The sequence below is a fragment of the Sturnira hondurensis genome, unplaced genomic scaffold, assembly GCF_014824575.4.
Source record: "Sturnira hondurensis isolate 20B ecotype Veracruz unplaced genomic scaffold, ASM1482457v3 Scaffold0003801, whole genome shotgun sequence".
NCBI lineage: Eukaryota > Metazoa > Chordata > Mammalia > Chiroptera > Phyllostomidae > Sturnira > Sturnira hondurensis.
In genome coordinates this window covers 3,467,577-3,482,043 of record NW_028076432.1, presented here as the reverse complement: position 1 = coordinate 3,482,043, position 14,467 = coordinate 3,467,577, and the positions used below count along the sequence as shown (strand labels likewise).

The 14,467-nt window shown below is 49.7% G+C and overlaps 1 protein-coding gene across 1 annotated transcript; it reads left to right on the top strand.

The window, feature by feature from the left end:
• Window positions 1–613: 613 nt before the first annotated feature.
• On the top strand, window positions 614–2,972 carry FAM181B (family with sequence similarity 181 member B). Its single transcript, XM_037042824.1, has one exon. It carries the CDS (start codon window positions 1,247–1,249, stop codon window positions 2,519–2,521), a length of 1,275 nt encoding a protein of 424 aa, XP_036898719.1. The 5' UTR covers window positions 614–1,246; the 3' UTR covers window positions 2,522–2,972.
• The last annotated feature ends 11,495 nt before the right edge of the window (window positions 2,973–14,467 follow it).

Genomic DNA, 14,467 nt, shown 5'->3' with positions numbered 1-14,467 from the left:
CCCAAGTCTTTTCTGAATCATCTTCCATGCTTTACCATATCACTCACTTTCTCTATCCCATGAGGATCGCCCAGGTGAAATTTGGTCTAACTGAACTTCAAGGTGATTCTTGAAATGCAAGACGTTCCAGAAAGACAATCTAGATAGTATGACTTACAGATTCCAATCCATCTTTTGTCTAAGACGCTGAGAGTTTTAAGATGCTAGTGCCCTCTTTCAAGCACTAGCTGGCTTAGTGGGGGCAGCTTCCTTCTCCCTTGCTGCCTGCTATCTACTACTAATAAAAACTGAGCCACGTGTTGGCCTCAATTTACTATAAGCTAATTGTTACTTCTGACAATCAATGGGTCGAAGAAAGAGCACTGAACCTGGAAGCCCTGTGGAAACTGGAGTTAGAATCAATACCACCAAGTCTAGAGCTTGAAAGACACAAGTGGGGGGGGGGGGGGGGGGGGGGGGGGGGGGGGGGGGGGGGGGAGGGGGGGNGTGCCCCCCCCCCCCCGCCCCCGCCAAACTTATAGATGAAAAAAAAAAAAAATCAAGGCCAAGAGGGATCACGAGTTGTCAAGAGCTTAGAATAGTTCTGGAATCAGACTAGACTGGATGTAGTTTTGACCAACTCACAGAAACGTTCCAAGGCTGTTTCTTCATTTGTTAGATGGTCATGATGGCCTGTACTTCACAGGGTGACTACTCAAAGGTTAAACGAGGCAACGGATGGACAGGACGAGGCATGCGCAAGCGCCAGGTAGCTGAGGCTGTTGTTGCCAAAGTTGGGAGTGAAACCCAGGTCTTTGAACTCTTACTTTCTGAGCCTCAGGGAGAGGCTTCCGAACCAGGGCGTCCAGGTAAAGAAGCTGGAGTTCCCATTGCAGCTTGCGACCGGAGGTAGATGAGAGTAATGCGCGGGGCGAAGGGAAACTAAGGGGTTAAGACGATGAGCTTGAGAAAGCTCAGAAAACTGGAAAAGCGGACACCCACCCCCCACTCCCCACCCCTACCGGCCAGACTTAGTAAGCCCCTCCTCTCCGCCACCGGGGCGGTCGCCTGGCGATCCCTCCCTCCCCGTCTCCCTTACAAGATCTAATGAGCTCCCCTGGGAAGCCGAGCTGCGAACCGGGCCCAGAGCAGGGAGGCTGCGCCACAAGCACAGTGCCCGGGTGGCGTCCGGGCCTGGGAAGCCGGGCTGCACCGGCCATTCTCCAGGGCGCACCGCCACTCTCGGAGCCGCGGGAGAGACGCGGAGATGGCAGTGCAGGCGGCGCTCCTCAGCACGCATCCTTTCGTCCCCTTCGGCTTCGGGGGCTCCCCAGATGGGTTGGGGGGCGCCTTCGGAGCCCTGGACAAGGGCTGCTGTTTCGAGGACGATGAGACCGGGACATCGGCGGGCACGCTGCTGGCGGGCACCGAGGGCGGGGACATGCGCGAGGCCACCCGCGATCTCCTGAGCTTCATCGACTCGGCGTCCAGCAACATCAAGCTTGCACTGGACAAGCCGGGCAAGTCGAAGCGGAAGGTGAACCACCGAAAGTACCTACAGAAGCAGATCAAGCGCTGCAGTGGTCTTATGGGCACCACGTCCCCGGGCCCGTCCTCCCCGGGCGCCACCGACACTCCAGCCAAGCGGGCGCTCAGCGCTCCCAGTGCGCAGACCGTCGCGGTGCCAGTCCACGGCAAGGCCGCCCCCAGGCGGGATGCGTCGCAGGCCGCTACGGCCGCTAGCCTGCAGAGCCGGAGCCTGGCCGCCCTCTTCGACTCGCTGCGCCACATCCCCGCGGCCGCCGATTCCGCCGGGGGTTCGCTGGCCGCGCCTACCGTGGGGCTCAGCGGAGCAGGTACTGGGGATACGGTAGGGGACGCCCCCGGCCCTGTGGGCGTTTCGGCGCTCCCGGGCTCCAGGAAGGTCCCGCTGCGTGCCCGCAACCTGCCCCCGTCCTTCTTCACCGAGCCCCGGGCGAGCGGAGGCACCCCGTCGGGGCCCTGCCTGAGTTTGTGCGACCTGGAGAAGGGCTCCGAGAACCTGGAGCTCTTCGAACTTCTGGGGCCGGACTATGGCCCTGGCACCGAGGCGGGTGTCTTGCTCGCCGCAGAGCCTCTGGATGTATTTCCCACCGGAGCTACGGTCCTGCGGGGACCTCCGGAGATGGAGCCCAGCCTCTTTGAGCCGCCCCCAGCGATGGTGGGAAGCCTACTGTACCCCGAGACCTGGAGCGCCCCGGCCTGTCCCCCGACCAAGAAGCCGTCTCTGGCTACCCCCCGTGGCGGCTCGACCTTGACCGAGCCCTTGCGCCGCCTGTACCCAGCCACGGTGGACTCTCCGAGTGGAGAGGACGGTCCAGGCTTTTTGGCTTCTTTTTCCCCCTTCTTTTCAGACTGTGCCCTGCCCCCGCCGCCGCCGACGCCCCACCAGGTGTCCTACGAGTACAGCGCGGGCTATGGCCGCACAGTTTACTCCAGTCTTTGGAGGCCGGATGGGGTTTGGGAAGGGGGGCCAGGGGAGGAGGGAGTGCACCGGGACTGATGCGAGGTATCCTCGTTCCCCTGAAAGATGGCTGTGGGGAGCGCCCCCTCCGGGTCTCTCCTAAGCATAAAGAACGATTGGAAAACGCTCGCGGAGAAGAAACGGGATTCAAAGTTTCAATTGATTTAAACAAAAAACTTGAAATGAAGAGGAGTTGGGGGTTGTTTTAATCACAGTCGCAAGTGTTTTTTGTTTTGTTTTGTTCTGTTTTGTTTTTTTAAGCCATTGGTAGGTTCTTACTGGAACAGAGGAGCCAAGAAACCAAGGCGGGTTTGGGTGATGGGGTGGGGATGGCAGAAGGGGCAAGAGGTGGCTTCCGTAGCCGCCTGTCTCTACAGCCTTTCAGCACAAGGTCAGTGTATGTTAGTGTAACTGACCCTTCCAAACAGTGCCCTGGTCCCTCCCCTTCTCTGCCCTTGAGTCCATCATGAATTAAAGCCTATATTGAAAAGACTGGAGTGGAGGTTATGTCATTCATTTGGCTGTGTTCTTAGAGGACGGCTTCCCGTGTGGTCTCTGCTTCGCTAGGTGAGAGCGTTACCGAGGACTGGAGGCCAGCGGTCCTCCGCTGATCTCCCTTTGCTGGTCCTTGGGTGTGCGTTTCTTTTCTGTCACTCTTAGGTATTTTCTGCCCCCTTTTCTGTCTCCTTATCCTTTCATCCTTTCCCACTCTGGTTAGTGCCCTTGCTTACTTTCTTTCCTTCTCTTTCTCCGGCCTCTCTTTGCTCTCTGATGTTTTGTTTCTGTGGGCTTTCCTTGCAAATCTCATATAGGAGGCTCACGTCTGTCACATTCCTTCCCTTCTCCCATTCTACAGCCGCTTGGTGTGAGGTAGACTGTGCAAGGTATAACCTCTTTGCATCAAGGTCTCTTCTGGGAGAGGATGAGGATGACAATATTCCTCCCTTCTCACTTGGCGGCTTGTTGCGTAGCTCAGAGAGAAAATGCGTAAAACGTCTTGAAGCCACTGCAGCGCTTGATTGGTTCTACAAGTGTGTTTGTATTTTATATACATGTGCCCACGGTTTCCCCCTTGTGGAAGCCATTAGAATTGCCCGTCTTGTGCCCCCCTTTTTGGCTCATCTATGTGCCTGATGATGGCCCTTTTCTTTATAAGCTGTGCACTCTCTCCCTCCCCCCTCCTTCCGTTCCATTCCTCCCTCCGTTCATTTCTGCCTCCCTCTCCCATGCTGCTTCACTCACACGGACCCAAAATGGAAGGAATGGCGATGGCTGTGAAGTTCCCTGAAGAGCAGGTTTTATGAATGGAATCTACAGGGGCCCAGGGAGAGCAGTCTGATCTGTTATTTCAGAGAGATTTGGGGAAAGTCATAGGAATGTTTTTACCCAGCCTGGAAGCGGCTGAGTAGCCCCCCAGCATCGCCAGGATGGTTGAGGGGCGGAGGAGGAAAAACTGGGTAGGAAGTGAGCAGCTGCAGAGGAAAAGGGAGTCCTTCAGGTCTGCAGACCTGCAGGTGAAATTGCAGGGAGAGACCAACACCCAGAAAGTGAAAGAGGTTGATGATGACCTTGCAAAGGAGAGCTGCCTCTGTTCAAGGCAGCGAGGTCGGCTTTAAGAACACATGTGAGAAAGGCAAAACCTCAGTGTTACTACAGAGGATTTTAAAATCCAGGTCAGTGTTTCCCCAAATCAAAAGTACTGAAATATTTTTAGAAATGATTTTTTTAGGGGGGATGGATATCAGGCCATGGCATACAATTGAAAATGCTATCACTAAATTGCTTTCTCCTGAATAAAACATATATTAAGAAAGCACCACAGGGAAATATAGCCTGGGGAAATGAGTCTTATTAATGATGAAAAAAATTTTGCAACTCTGGAAGACTTGTGTCTATAGAATTTCTTTCAAAATGGTGAAACTGATAAATTCCATTGTGCTATCAGAGTATTATTGAACAATCATTTAATTTATCAAAATTGATTGGTGATGAGTACTATCCAAGATAGAATTGCACAGTAGGAAAAAAATAACCCTGTGACAGTTATGAAGGCCACAGTGTCACTGCAGTGTTTCTTAACTTCCCCTTCTTTCCTGGTTTAGTAAAACAAGGTATCCCAGTCCCAGCATCCCACTAGGCAGGCCTTTCCTTAGTAGTGATAATGCCAACACTGTGTTTCCAGGTGCCAGCACTGAACTAAGCACCAACTCACTGGATCTCTCTCTTTTTTTAAAAATATTTTATTTATCTTTAGAGGGGAAGGGAAGGAGAGAGGGAGAGAAACATCAATGTATGGTTGCCTCTTGTGTGTCATCCCCTGCTGGGGGATGGCCTGCAACCCAGACATGTGTCCTGACTGGAAATCAAACTGTGATCCTTTTGTTCACAGTCCCACACTCAATCCACTGAGCTGCGCCAGCCAGGGCTACTGGATCTCTTAACAATCCCATGAAGTAGGTACTGTTGTTATTCCTCTTTGGAAAGTGAGGTTCAAACTGGTTAAATAACTTGGTGAAAGCAAGTTATTTTGGGTTCAAAATTCCGATCTACAAGTGTCCTAACACCTGCCTGTTACTTGTGAGGCTCCGCTGTATTTTATTAGTTTGTGTGGTTCGCAGCCCCTTGCATTGTGCTGCCATGGGACGTCACCACTACTGACATTTTGGGTGGGGTCATTCTTTGTCATGGAAGCTGTCCATAGTAAAATGTTTAGCAGCATCCCTGGTCTCTGCTCACTAGGTGACAATTAGGTGTCACTAGCACTTCTCTAGTGACAATCAAAATTACCTCATTACCACACGTCCCCTGGAAAACTGCTGCCAGTTGAGAGCCACTATACTATAAGAATATATAAGCAGCATCGGTGGGGTGCCTGGAACATTCATATACATGATCTCACTTAATTCTTACTAAGCCTTGTGCTTCAGTAGTGTTATTATCCTTATTAGTATAGGAGTGAAAAGTAAGAAGGATTTATCTTTATCTTTAAGGGAAGGGGCTCAGCCAATCTACTCAGCTACATCTAGGCTAATTTACCAGCCACGGACCAATTATTTGACTGTATGAAGACTCAGTCTTTCCATTGGTGAACTTGGTAACTATCACAAAGGGCTTTCATGGGGATTTGGAATAGAGTGTGTAGAAATCCCCACCAAGAGCAGGAGAGTAGTTCTTAGTCCCAGGCAGCCAAGGCTTGGCTTAATGTCAAGGCTCCAAACCACCCTGTTGTCCAGGATGGCAATAATAGGTGTTCAGCCCCCTGGTGGCCTCCCGAGTGCCTTTCTCCGATTTATCTTCTCCCCACATTGCTCTGCAGTCCGAGCACGTGGGTGCCTGACCATGCCTCCTGCCACCACACAGTAGGTGGTGACCACTGATAACAGTCTTGCCAAGAGCTCAACCTAGTGTTGCTTCCTCTCACTTGTCATTTTCTACTGCAGCCTGTTAGGAAGTTTTTTTGTCTCTTGTCTAGCCACATATTTGCCCATAGGTTGTTCTCGATAAGTGCAATGGTAGATGTTTTTCAAGACCAGACGTATGTTGTAATAAGCTTTTAATTGTGTCACTTTGGACAGGCGAGGGATCTTAGCCTCATTGGTAATTACACTGTATGCAGCATATTCATGATTTCCCAGCCCAGCTAGGCATCTCTTGGTGCCTAGAGTGTGTTTCCGTGTCTTCTTATAGACTCTAATGGCTGTCCCAAGCCTTTGCTCATCTTCAGCCAAGCCTCCAGCATTCCCCTCCCTCACTCCATGACCCGACAGTGTGAGGCACACCTGTTGTAATCCCTCTCCAATTCCCAACCCACTTTCATACATGAGGCTTTCTCTCCAGCAGGCAGGACCTTCTGCTTTCATGGCTCGGCCTCTTGCCCTCCCACTTCATGGGGACAAGATGTTGCTCCTTCAACTATCCTACGTCCCCTCTGTCCCCCACTCCCCCCCACTTTTTCCTTTCATCCTGGAAATACTCCTTTAGCATGGTTTAAAAGTAAGAAGAGGAGGAATAAAAAACTAAAAAACTCTCTCAACCCTGTTACCCTTTTCCTAGGTAATACTCATCTTTTTCTCTTTAGAGTTGAATCTCTCAGGAACAGAATCCACTTATTTTGCCCCCATCTCCCCTGCTATTCAGACCTTAACTGTTGTGAATTTTAGGGTAGCTAACTATCCTAGTTTGCCAGGATTGTCGATTTTTACCACTGAGGGTCCCACACACTAAGAAATTCCTCAGTCCAGGCAAGCTCAGTCACACATTTTTGTGAAGTCCTCCCTGAAGGCAGGTCCTGTGCTAAGTGGTGGGATATGACGATGAGAAAGATGGACATAGAAACATGCAGGATCCCTGCCCAACAGAGCTTCTGGTTAGCTTCGAATAACAGCAGTAGTGTGCGAGGAAGGTGCAAGCAACTGGCCAGATGCCCTGTGGAAAAGAGGGGGCAGGACAAATTAGGAATTTGCAGGGAGCCCATGTGGGCTAGAGTTGGCAAAGGCATGGCAGGGACCCACGCCTGCAGTCGTGGAGGGTATTGTGATTGCCCTTGCTCTCTGAGCCCACATTTAGCTCTGTTTCCTGCCATTGGCCCAGGTATTTCCACCCGGTATTTATTTGGTCAGTGCCCCAGAACTGAGTCGATGCTGGAAGATGACTCTCACTGTCTGAGTCCCCACACCTAAACCACAAGTCCTCTTCCTACTATGCAGAAAAACCCCCATAAACCTAAATTAGTTATGCCTGACCAGGAGAATTTCAGGTATCTACCTACATAGAAGTCATGAAAATCAGAAGAGCAGGCAGTGAGCAGGAGAAGTTGTGTAATTGTTAGAAATAACTCCACAATTTGGGGATGACTGTGGCTAGGCTTCTTTTCTTTTCGATTAATTGCTCGAGCACCTACTGCCTTAGTTGCACAAAGTCTCAGGATCTCTGCCCCTAGGGACTTCCCTCTCCTCCCAGAGCTTGCCAGCATCTTGAGAGCTTCCACAGTCCAAAAGACATACAGACCGAAAAGGGGACTCAGGCTGGCTTTGCCATTCAAGTGACTCCTGGGGGGTGATAGACCTGCTACAGTCGTTGTGAGTGATGCCACACAGGGTCACAGAGTTACACAGACTGTGGACACTGTGGAGCCCACACAGCCAAGAAGAGGAGTGGGGACCGAAATCTAACCTCTGCTTACTTTAATCCTGCCAAGCCCTGCACACGAGGAGCAGGATGACTTCTTGGTTTTAAAGTTTGCACAAAGATATGGTGTAGGTAGCTCTGACCCTGACGTTCACCCCTGAAAACTGGTCCTACTCAGGATAGACATGCTGGCGCAGCAGCTCTCGTTTGCTGAGAAGGGCCCACGTGCTCTGTGGGAAGGTGATCACCTCCCTCTGGACCAGGGCCCAGGAGCCCTGGGTCAGGACTGGTTTTGGCACTTGTCACCTCAGACACCCAGCATCACCAGTGCCCCTCCTCCCTTTCCAGGATCTCCCCGAGTCATCGGCCTTTTCTTTTAAACCCTGTCTCTGAGCCATAGGGATTATGGGCTGAACGTTTGTGTGCCCCCCAATTCATATAGTGAAACCCTGATCCCCAACGAGATGATGGTTGGAGGTGAGGCCCTTGGGTCAGGAGAACGGGGGATGGAGAATGGGTTTAGTGCCCTTATAAGGAGAGGTGAGACAGCTAGGTCAGTTTTCTGCCACACGAGGACGCAGAAAGAAGACAGCCCTCTATACACCAGGAAGAGGGCCCTCCCCAAGGACTCAACCACGTTGGCACAGTGACCTTAGACGTTCAGCCTCCAGAACTGTGAGAAATATGTGTCCGTTGTTGGAGACCTTCAGCTGTGCTCATTGTTGTAGCAGCCTATGCTGACCAAGACTCCGGGACTCCTTACTTCTAGGGCAGGCAGGCTCCCTCAGCCCCCAGTTTATTTCCTATTCCTGACTATCCTGGTTCAGGTGGCGACTAGACCAGACAAGAACTTTGTACAAGACCAGAACTCCCTACCTTTGGAAGAGGCTGCTGTGGGTGGGTCCTGCCTGCCTTAGTGAGGAGGTCTGAATGTTGCAGATGACTACACCGGAGCCTCAGTCTTCTCTTCTGTCAAGTGGCGATAGTGACATCACATGGGCTTGTGACTGCATTGATGACATGTATAGAGACCCCAGCATTATATAAAGACCCTTTTAACAGTAGCTGATACAGTTACCATCATTGCCTAAAGAGGCTTCAGCAGAGAGCCGGGAGAGTCCTGGGCTTTCTGGTCCGCTCTCTTGTCTGCCTTCAGGGAGGAAGGGATGTGGATGCCCCAGGATTTTAATCTCAGGATTTAAAGGTCATTGGAAGCTCTGGCACTGAAAAGGCCCCATCCCCCGACAATGATTAGGAATCCGTGACTAACTGGCCCCTTCACCGGGTCTGTTCCGTAAGGAGCACTACTGGAGGGAGTCTCTACCACGGAAGACAAAATCCTGCACAATGGACTCAGTGGCTGGGCAGGCACTGGGCAGCTCCCAGTGTGCTCTGGGTCCCGTGCTCTGGGTCGTCTGCAGGGAGTCCCAGGCCACGGAACCTGGGCCCGAGCCTGAGTCCAAGCCTGAGCCAGGGGTGCAGAGTGTTGCCCAGGATCCGATCTCTTAATCAATTCTGCCCATAACAACAGGATTTCAATGCATGTCCGGAGATAAAGTGGCCCAGAGAAACTCAGGACACATTTGAATGGTAGCCCAGAACTCGGACAGAATTTGAATCACCTTGGCACAGGCCGGGTCATGGGCTGCTGCCAGAACATTGTAAGAAAAGCCATTCTCCACAAAGCCAGTCCACACAATGGCATGAGGAAACAGGAAGTGCTGCAGCGTGACTTTAATTACTGTCCTCTCTCTGAGCAGGGCCACAATTCACCCGGGAAGGTCTTACCATCGCTTCTGTATGTTATCACCCACCAACTGCCCAGAGCAAGCTGGAAAATGGGGAGACTATCAGAGCAGCAACGGTGACCCCTAAACCTGGCATTGCCATCGGCATGCCTTCTTCTAGCGATGCCATTCGTAGAGTCATTGGACCTTTCTAAGTGTGGGTTTTCTCCTCCAGACGGTGGGACCCTGCATTTTAGGGTTGGCATGAGGATTAGAAATCATGTGTACACTACAGGCAATGGGCCAGACACACAGCAGACTCACAGGCTATAGTCGGTGTTGCTATTTCTAAGAGTTGGAACCAACTCTGCTATTTACCAGCAGTGGGTAAGTCCTCATTTGACCATTTTGGAACATCAGTGTTGTCATCTCTAACATGAGGGCCCTGGTGTCTCCCCTGGTGGTCGTGAGAGGAACTGCAATTTAAACCGCTTCCCGAATAGCATCTGCCACGTGCAAGGCATTATTAGCAAATATTAGCAAATCTGAAAGTCACATGGCCGGGGCACTCAAGCCCTCTTTGCCTGTGGATTTCTTTCCATCTCACCTGGAGTCTGTGCTGGATCAAAGTTTCATTGGTTATTTAATGGTTTCCAATCCTAAACTAATACTTGTAGCTGATTTGTAGGTCAGCTTGTCATAATTTCTTCTGAGTGAGATTGTCATTTCTTTTTGGCTAAGTTAAAAGTTTCAGACATAGAGCAAATCACAGGATTTTGGGCCTGATCTTACCCTGGAGAGCAGAATAGTCCTCAGTTCTGGCTGTTTTTCAGCATCAGCTCAGGCGATGGGGAGGGCTTGAAAAACAGCCCATGCTTCCCCAGCACCCCCTGGAGTGGCCTGGGCAGCGGGCCAGGCTGGGGGAGGGGGGCCGGGGGGGGGGCGCCCAGTGTGAAAAGTAGTGCTCTGTGATATGTCTCGGTGTGCAGACGCTGGAGGACTGGCTGCTGGCTCCTCTGCTATTGCCTGGTTTGCCTTTCTGCCTTCCCCACCCCCGCGGAGTTGTCATCTAGCCAGAGTGTGCAAAAGGCAGGGCTAGTCATGCCACTGGCCAAGTCGCAGGATCATGTTCAATGGGAGAGAGGAATAAGGTCGGTTCTACACACGAAATTTTTTTCCTAATATTTATACTCTTATGTGGCAGCAGTTGAAGAAAGTCAGTCTTTTGGGGGAATAACAGTTCGATACTAAAACTTGAATGCTGATTTTAAGAGGAAATCTGACACATGTACGTTATAGCCTTAGTCCTGCCAAAATGGGCAGCTTGCTTACACCTCCCTGAATCTCCGTTTTCCCCTCTATATAAAGTGAATATATGGGTCACGTTATTTGNGTGGGGGTGGGGCGCCCAGTGTGAAAAGTAGTGCTCTGTGATATGTCTCGGTGTGCAGACGCTGGAGGACTGGCTGCTGGCTCCTCTGCTATTGACTGGTTTGCCTTTCTGCCTTCCCCACCCCCGCGGAGTTGTCATCTAGCCAGAGTGTGCAAAAGGCAGGGCTAGTCATGCCACTGGCCAAGTTGCAGGATCATGTTCAATGGGAGAGAGGAATAAGGCCGGTTCTACACACGAAATTTTTTTTTCTAATATTTATACTCTTATGTGGCAGCAGTTGAAGAAAGTCAGTCTTTTGGGGGAATAACAGTTCGATACTAAAACCTGAATGCTGATTTTAAGAGGAAATCTGACACATGTACGTTATAGCCTTAGTCCTGCCAAAATGGGCAGCTTGCTTACACCTCCCTGAATCTCCGTTTTCCCCTCTATATAAAGTGAATATATGGGTCACATTATTTGTCGTGCTTACTTCATTATGCCCTAGTGAGGGGCAAGGAGGACAAAGCCTTGTCTGTGTTGTGTAGGCAGCAAACCACGGAACAATGTGAAGAATCTTGAGTTTCGTGGGGAAGAAGCATTCACCCCCCAGCTTGTCTTGTGACATCAGGCAGGTTAGTTTTCACTTAGTCCCTTAGTTTTCCCACTTGCCAAGGAACAGATACACCTAGTGCTGGCCTCACCAGGCTGCCAGGGGTCAGAAGTAGACGGTTGTTTGTGAAAGAATTTGGAAAAGCAGGAAACTTATATTAAGTTACAATAGTGTATAGTCTCCATCTCACCGATGATGGAACGGAGTCTGTGTGAGGCCGTGTCCCGCTGAGCGTTTGGGGCAGAGAAGAGGCTCTGGCCAGGCCCTGTGTGCTCCGCGACTCTGCCTCCAGGGAGCATCCCTCATGCTCTGTTTAACAGGGCTGACTTCTCTTTTCTCTTGGTTGTTAATCTTCCCGAGGTGGAGGCAGGCCCAGACCAGTTCTTTGGGTGAGGCCAGGAAGAATAGCGGTATTTATATTGCTGCTCAGATGACTGGAAAATCTTTTTATCCTGCTCCACTGAAAGGCAAATCACATCAGAACTTCAGGAATACAAAGATCTAAAGAGCCATCTAGTGGTTGCACATGAGAATGACTCCATGTTTTCTTGGTCACTTCATTGGCATAGAGGTAACAGGAATGGATTTCTTTTCTTACTCTTGAAACTTGTGCCTGCCCTAGCAACCACCAAACAGAGATTAATATAACTATCTTGTCTGCTTGTAAACTGGACTTCAAAGTGATGCAGGGTGAAAACCGGAACCTCTGCAGACTTACACTGCTACAAAGTCAGGGTATCCACTCTTAGATCCTGGCTTACACTTGGAAATGTCCACGTGATGGAGTTTCAGTTGATAGAATGTGAGTGGAAGTGATAGGCTTCGCTTGTGGGCTGGGCCCATAAAACTTCCCTCCTGTGATTCTCCATCATTTTTCTCAGTTTGTGGTTCCATACAGATGGGCCTGGCAGTCTTGGGATTCAGGTGTTGAAGGTGGAGCCAAAAGGTGGGAGGAACCTGGGTCTCCAGGCCCTCATTTGGAGGAGGGCAAGTGTCTGTTCATGAAGAAAACCTCATTGGGAATTTATGTGAGCAAGAAATCATCCTCATGCTCCAGCCATTACACATCTTCGTCTTGATTTGTTTCAGAAGTTAGAGTTACCTTCACCTGCACAGGTGTGGGTTGTGGCTAATCGGACCAACAACGGGAATTAGAGACAGACCAGGGAAGCTCTATTTTTAGGGCTCCTCGCTCATACAGGCCCCTTTCCAAGGCCCAGGGTGTGCATGTGAATGTGGTCAGTCCCCTGGCAATGCGTTCATATGATTTAAAAAATTGCAGAAGATACTTTTATTTTAAAAATTAAATGTATTGAGTTAACAGTAGTTAATAACATCATATATGTGTCAGTCGTACAACGCCATAATTCAATATCTGTGTACTCTATTGCATCCTCACCACCAGAAGTGGAGTTTCCTTCCCCCAGTGTGCCCTCCCCCACCCCTCCTACCCTTTGGTAACCACCATTCTGTTGTCTCCTGAAAGCAAGGTACTTTCAGCTCCGAGCAACTGGTTAGAACGTCTCCTTCCTTTTCAATGGCCACACACTTTCCTTTATGTTGGATTCCATTGGAGAGGCCATGGGAAGTTTTTGTGTCCAGCTCATGGGAAGTCAGCTACGTGAGGTTACTTTTTCTTTGAGTTGTGTGGGTATATTTATGGGGTTTTATGTCTCTTCCATAAAGAGATAATTATTGTTAGCTATTCAGCATAGGGAAGGTTTCCAGAAATGGCCATGACACTCACGGAACAGTTGTTAAAAGAAGGGGTGGGGTCAGAGCTTGTACCGCAGTAGAACCTTCTGTAGAAATGTCTTGTAACCCGTTAGATGTATAAAATTATTAGCCGAGCATTTACTTCTTATTGATGCTTTGTCAAAATTGAATTTCTTTCCTGTCAGAAATACACTTAGTAGTTTTTAAAGCCTATATAACTCTGAATATATATCTTCCCTGTTTTTGATGGGAATGGCCAAATGGATAAAATTGTAATACAGTACTTAATCTGCATTTCCAAAAAGTATTTTGGAACATTTCAGTAAAGGGGAAATTACAGACTTCTGACTTGACCTCATTTTGACAAATTTACATTTAGTTATTTTCAAAGAAAATATCGATAAAGAGAATATCAAGCAAAAGCAATAAATAAGATGAGGAAAAGAATAAAAATGGTTTGACTTCAAGAAGTGAGTTAAAAGTTTTTTTTGGATCATACCTAAGGCAGTTTAAGCCACCCAATGTGGTGACCTGTTACAGCAGCAACAGAAAAACCATATACAGTCAATGGGGCTAGCAGCCTGCTCTCACACCTCCTCCCGCTGACTGGCGCAGCCAGCACGTGGGAGCCACCGCCTGTCCCCTCTAGCCACACCATGTCCCACCATGGGTGTCCATGGCTGTCTCTGGGTTGCTCCAGAGCAGGGACGGTGACTTCGTTCTATGTCACTCCCCCAGGCCTCTTCCACCCTCCAATTGTCCTCCTGTACACTCCCTGCAACAGAGTCGAAGCCCGCCTTTACTCTCTGCTGTTGCTGACAGCTGCCACGCTGGTCATCGATGTCGTTTGGGGATCCAGGCCCCCAATGACCTTACGGTTTTGCACCCCTGGGAGGGGGAATTGAGATCCATAATATGAATATAGTTTAATCATGTCGAGAAAGACTCAAAGAAAATTAGTCTTATATGCTTGGACATAAAGCGATTAAGCCACAAATCACTGCAGACACCTGCCCATTAAAAAGGAGGGCAGAGGATACTTGGCGTGTTCCCCGCCCCAGGACAACGATCTCCATGTAATTTTGACAGAATTTTATGCTGGCATCTACTTCAATGAGCTTTTAATTCTCTAATTAAATCACTCTTCTGGGTTATTTAAATACATGTTCTGGGATGAACTAGTCTACAAGATTTTCTTCTAATGAATCCCACTGCGTTCCAACAGAAGCCTAATAGTCCCCTTAATTGGTGTGTTCTGCATGAGGAAGCTGAAGCCAGCTGCCAAGAGCAGAGTGTCCTCACTCTGCTAAGAGGTCTGGCCCCTGGGTTTTGGCAGTTGCTTACTCAGACAGATGGTAGATGGGCCCATCACCACAGTGACTTGCCTACCTGCATGCAGAGGAAGAACCCATGCTCAAATCAAGGATATT

Coding starts and splice junctions, on each gene's coding strand:
- FAM181B (XM_037042824.1), top strand. CDS start 1,247: ATGGCAGTGCAGGCGGCGCTCCTCAGCACGCATCCTTTCGTCCCCTTC.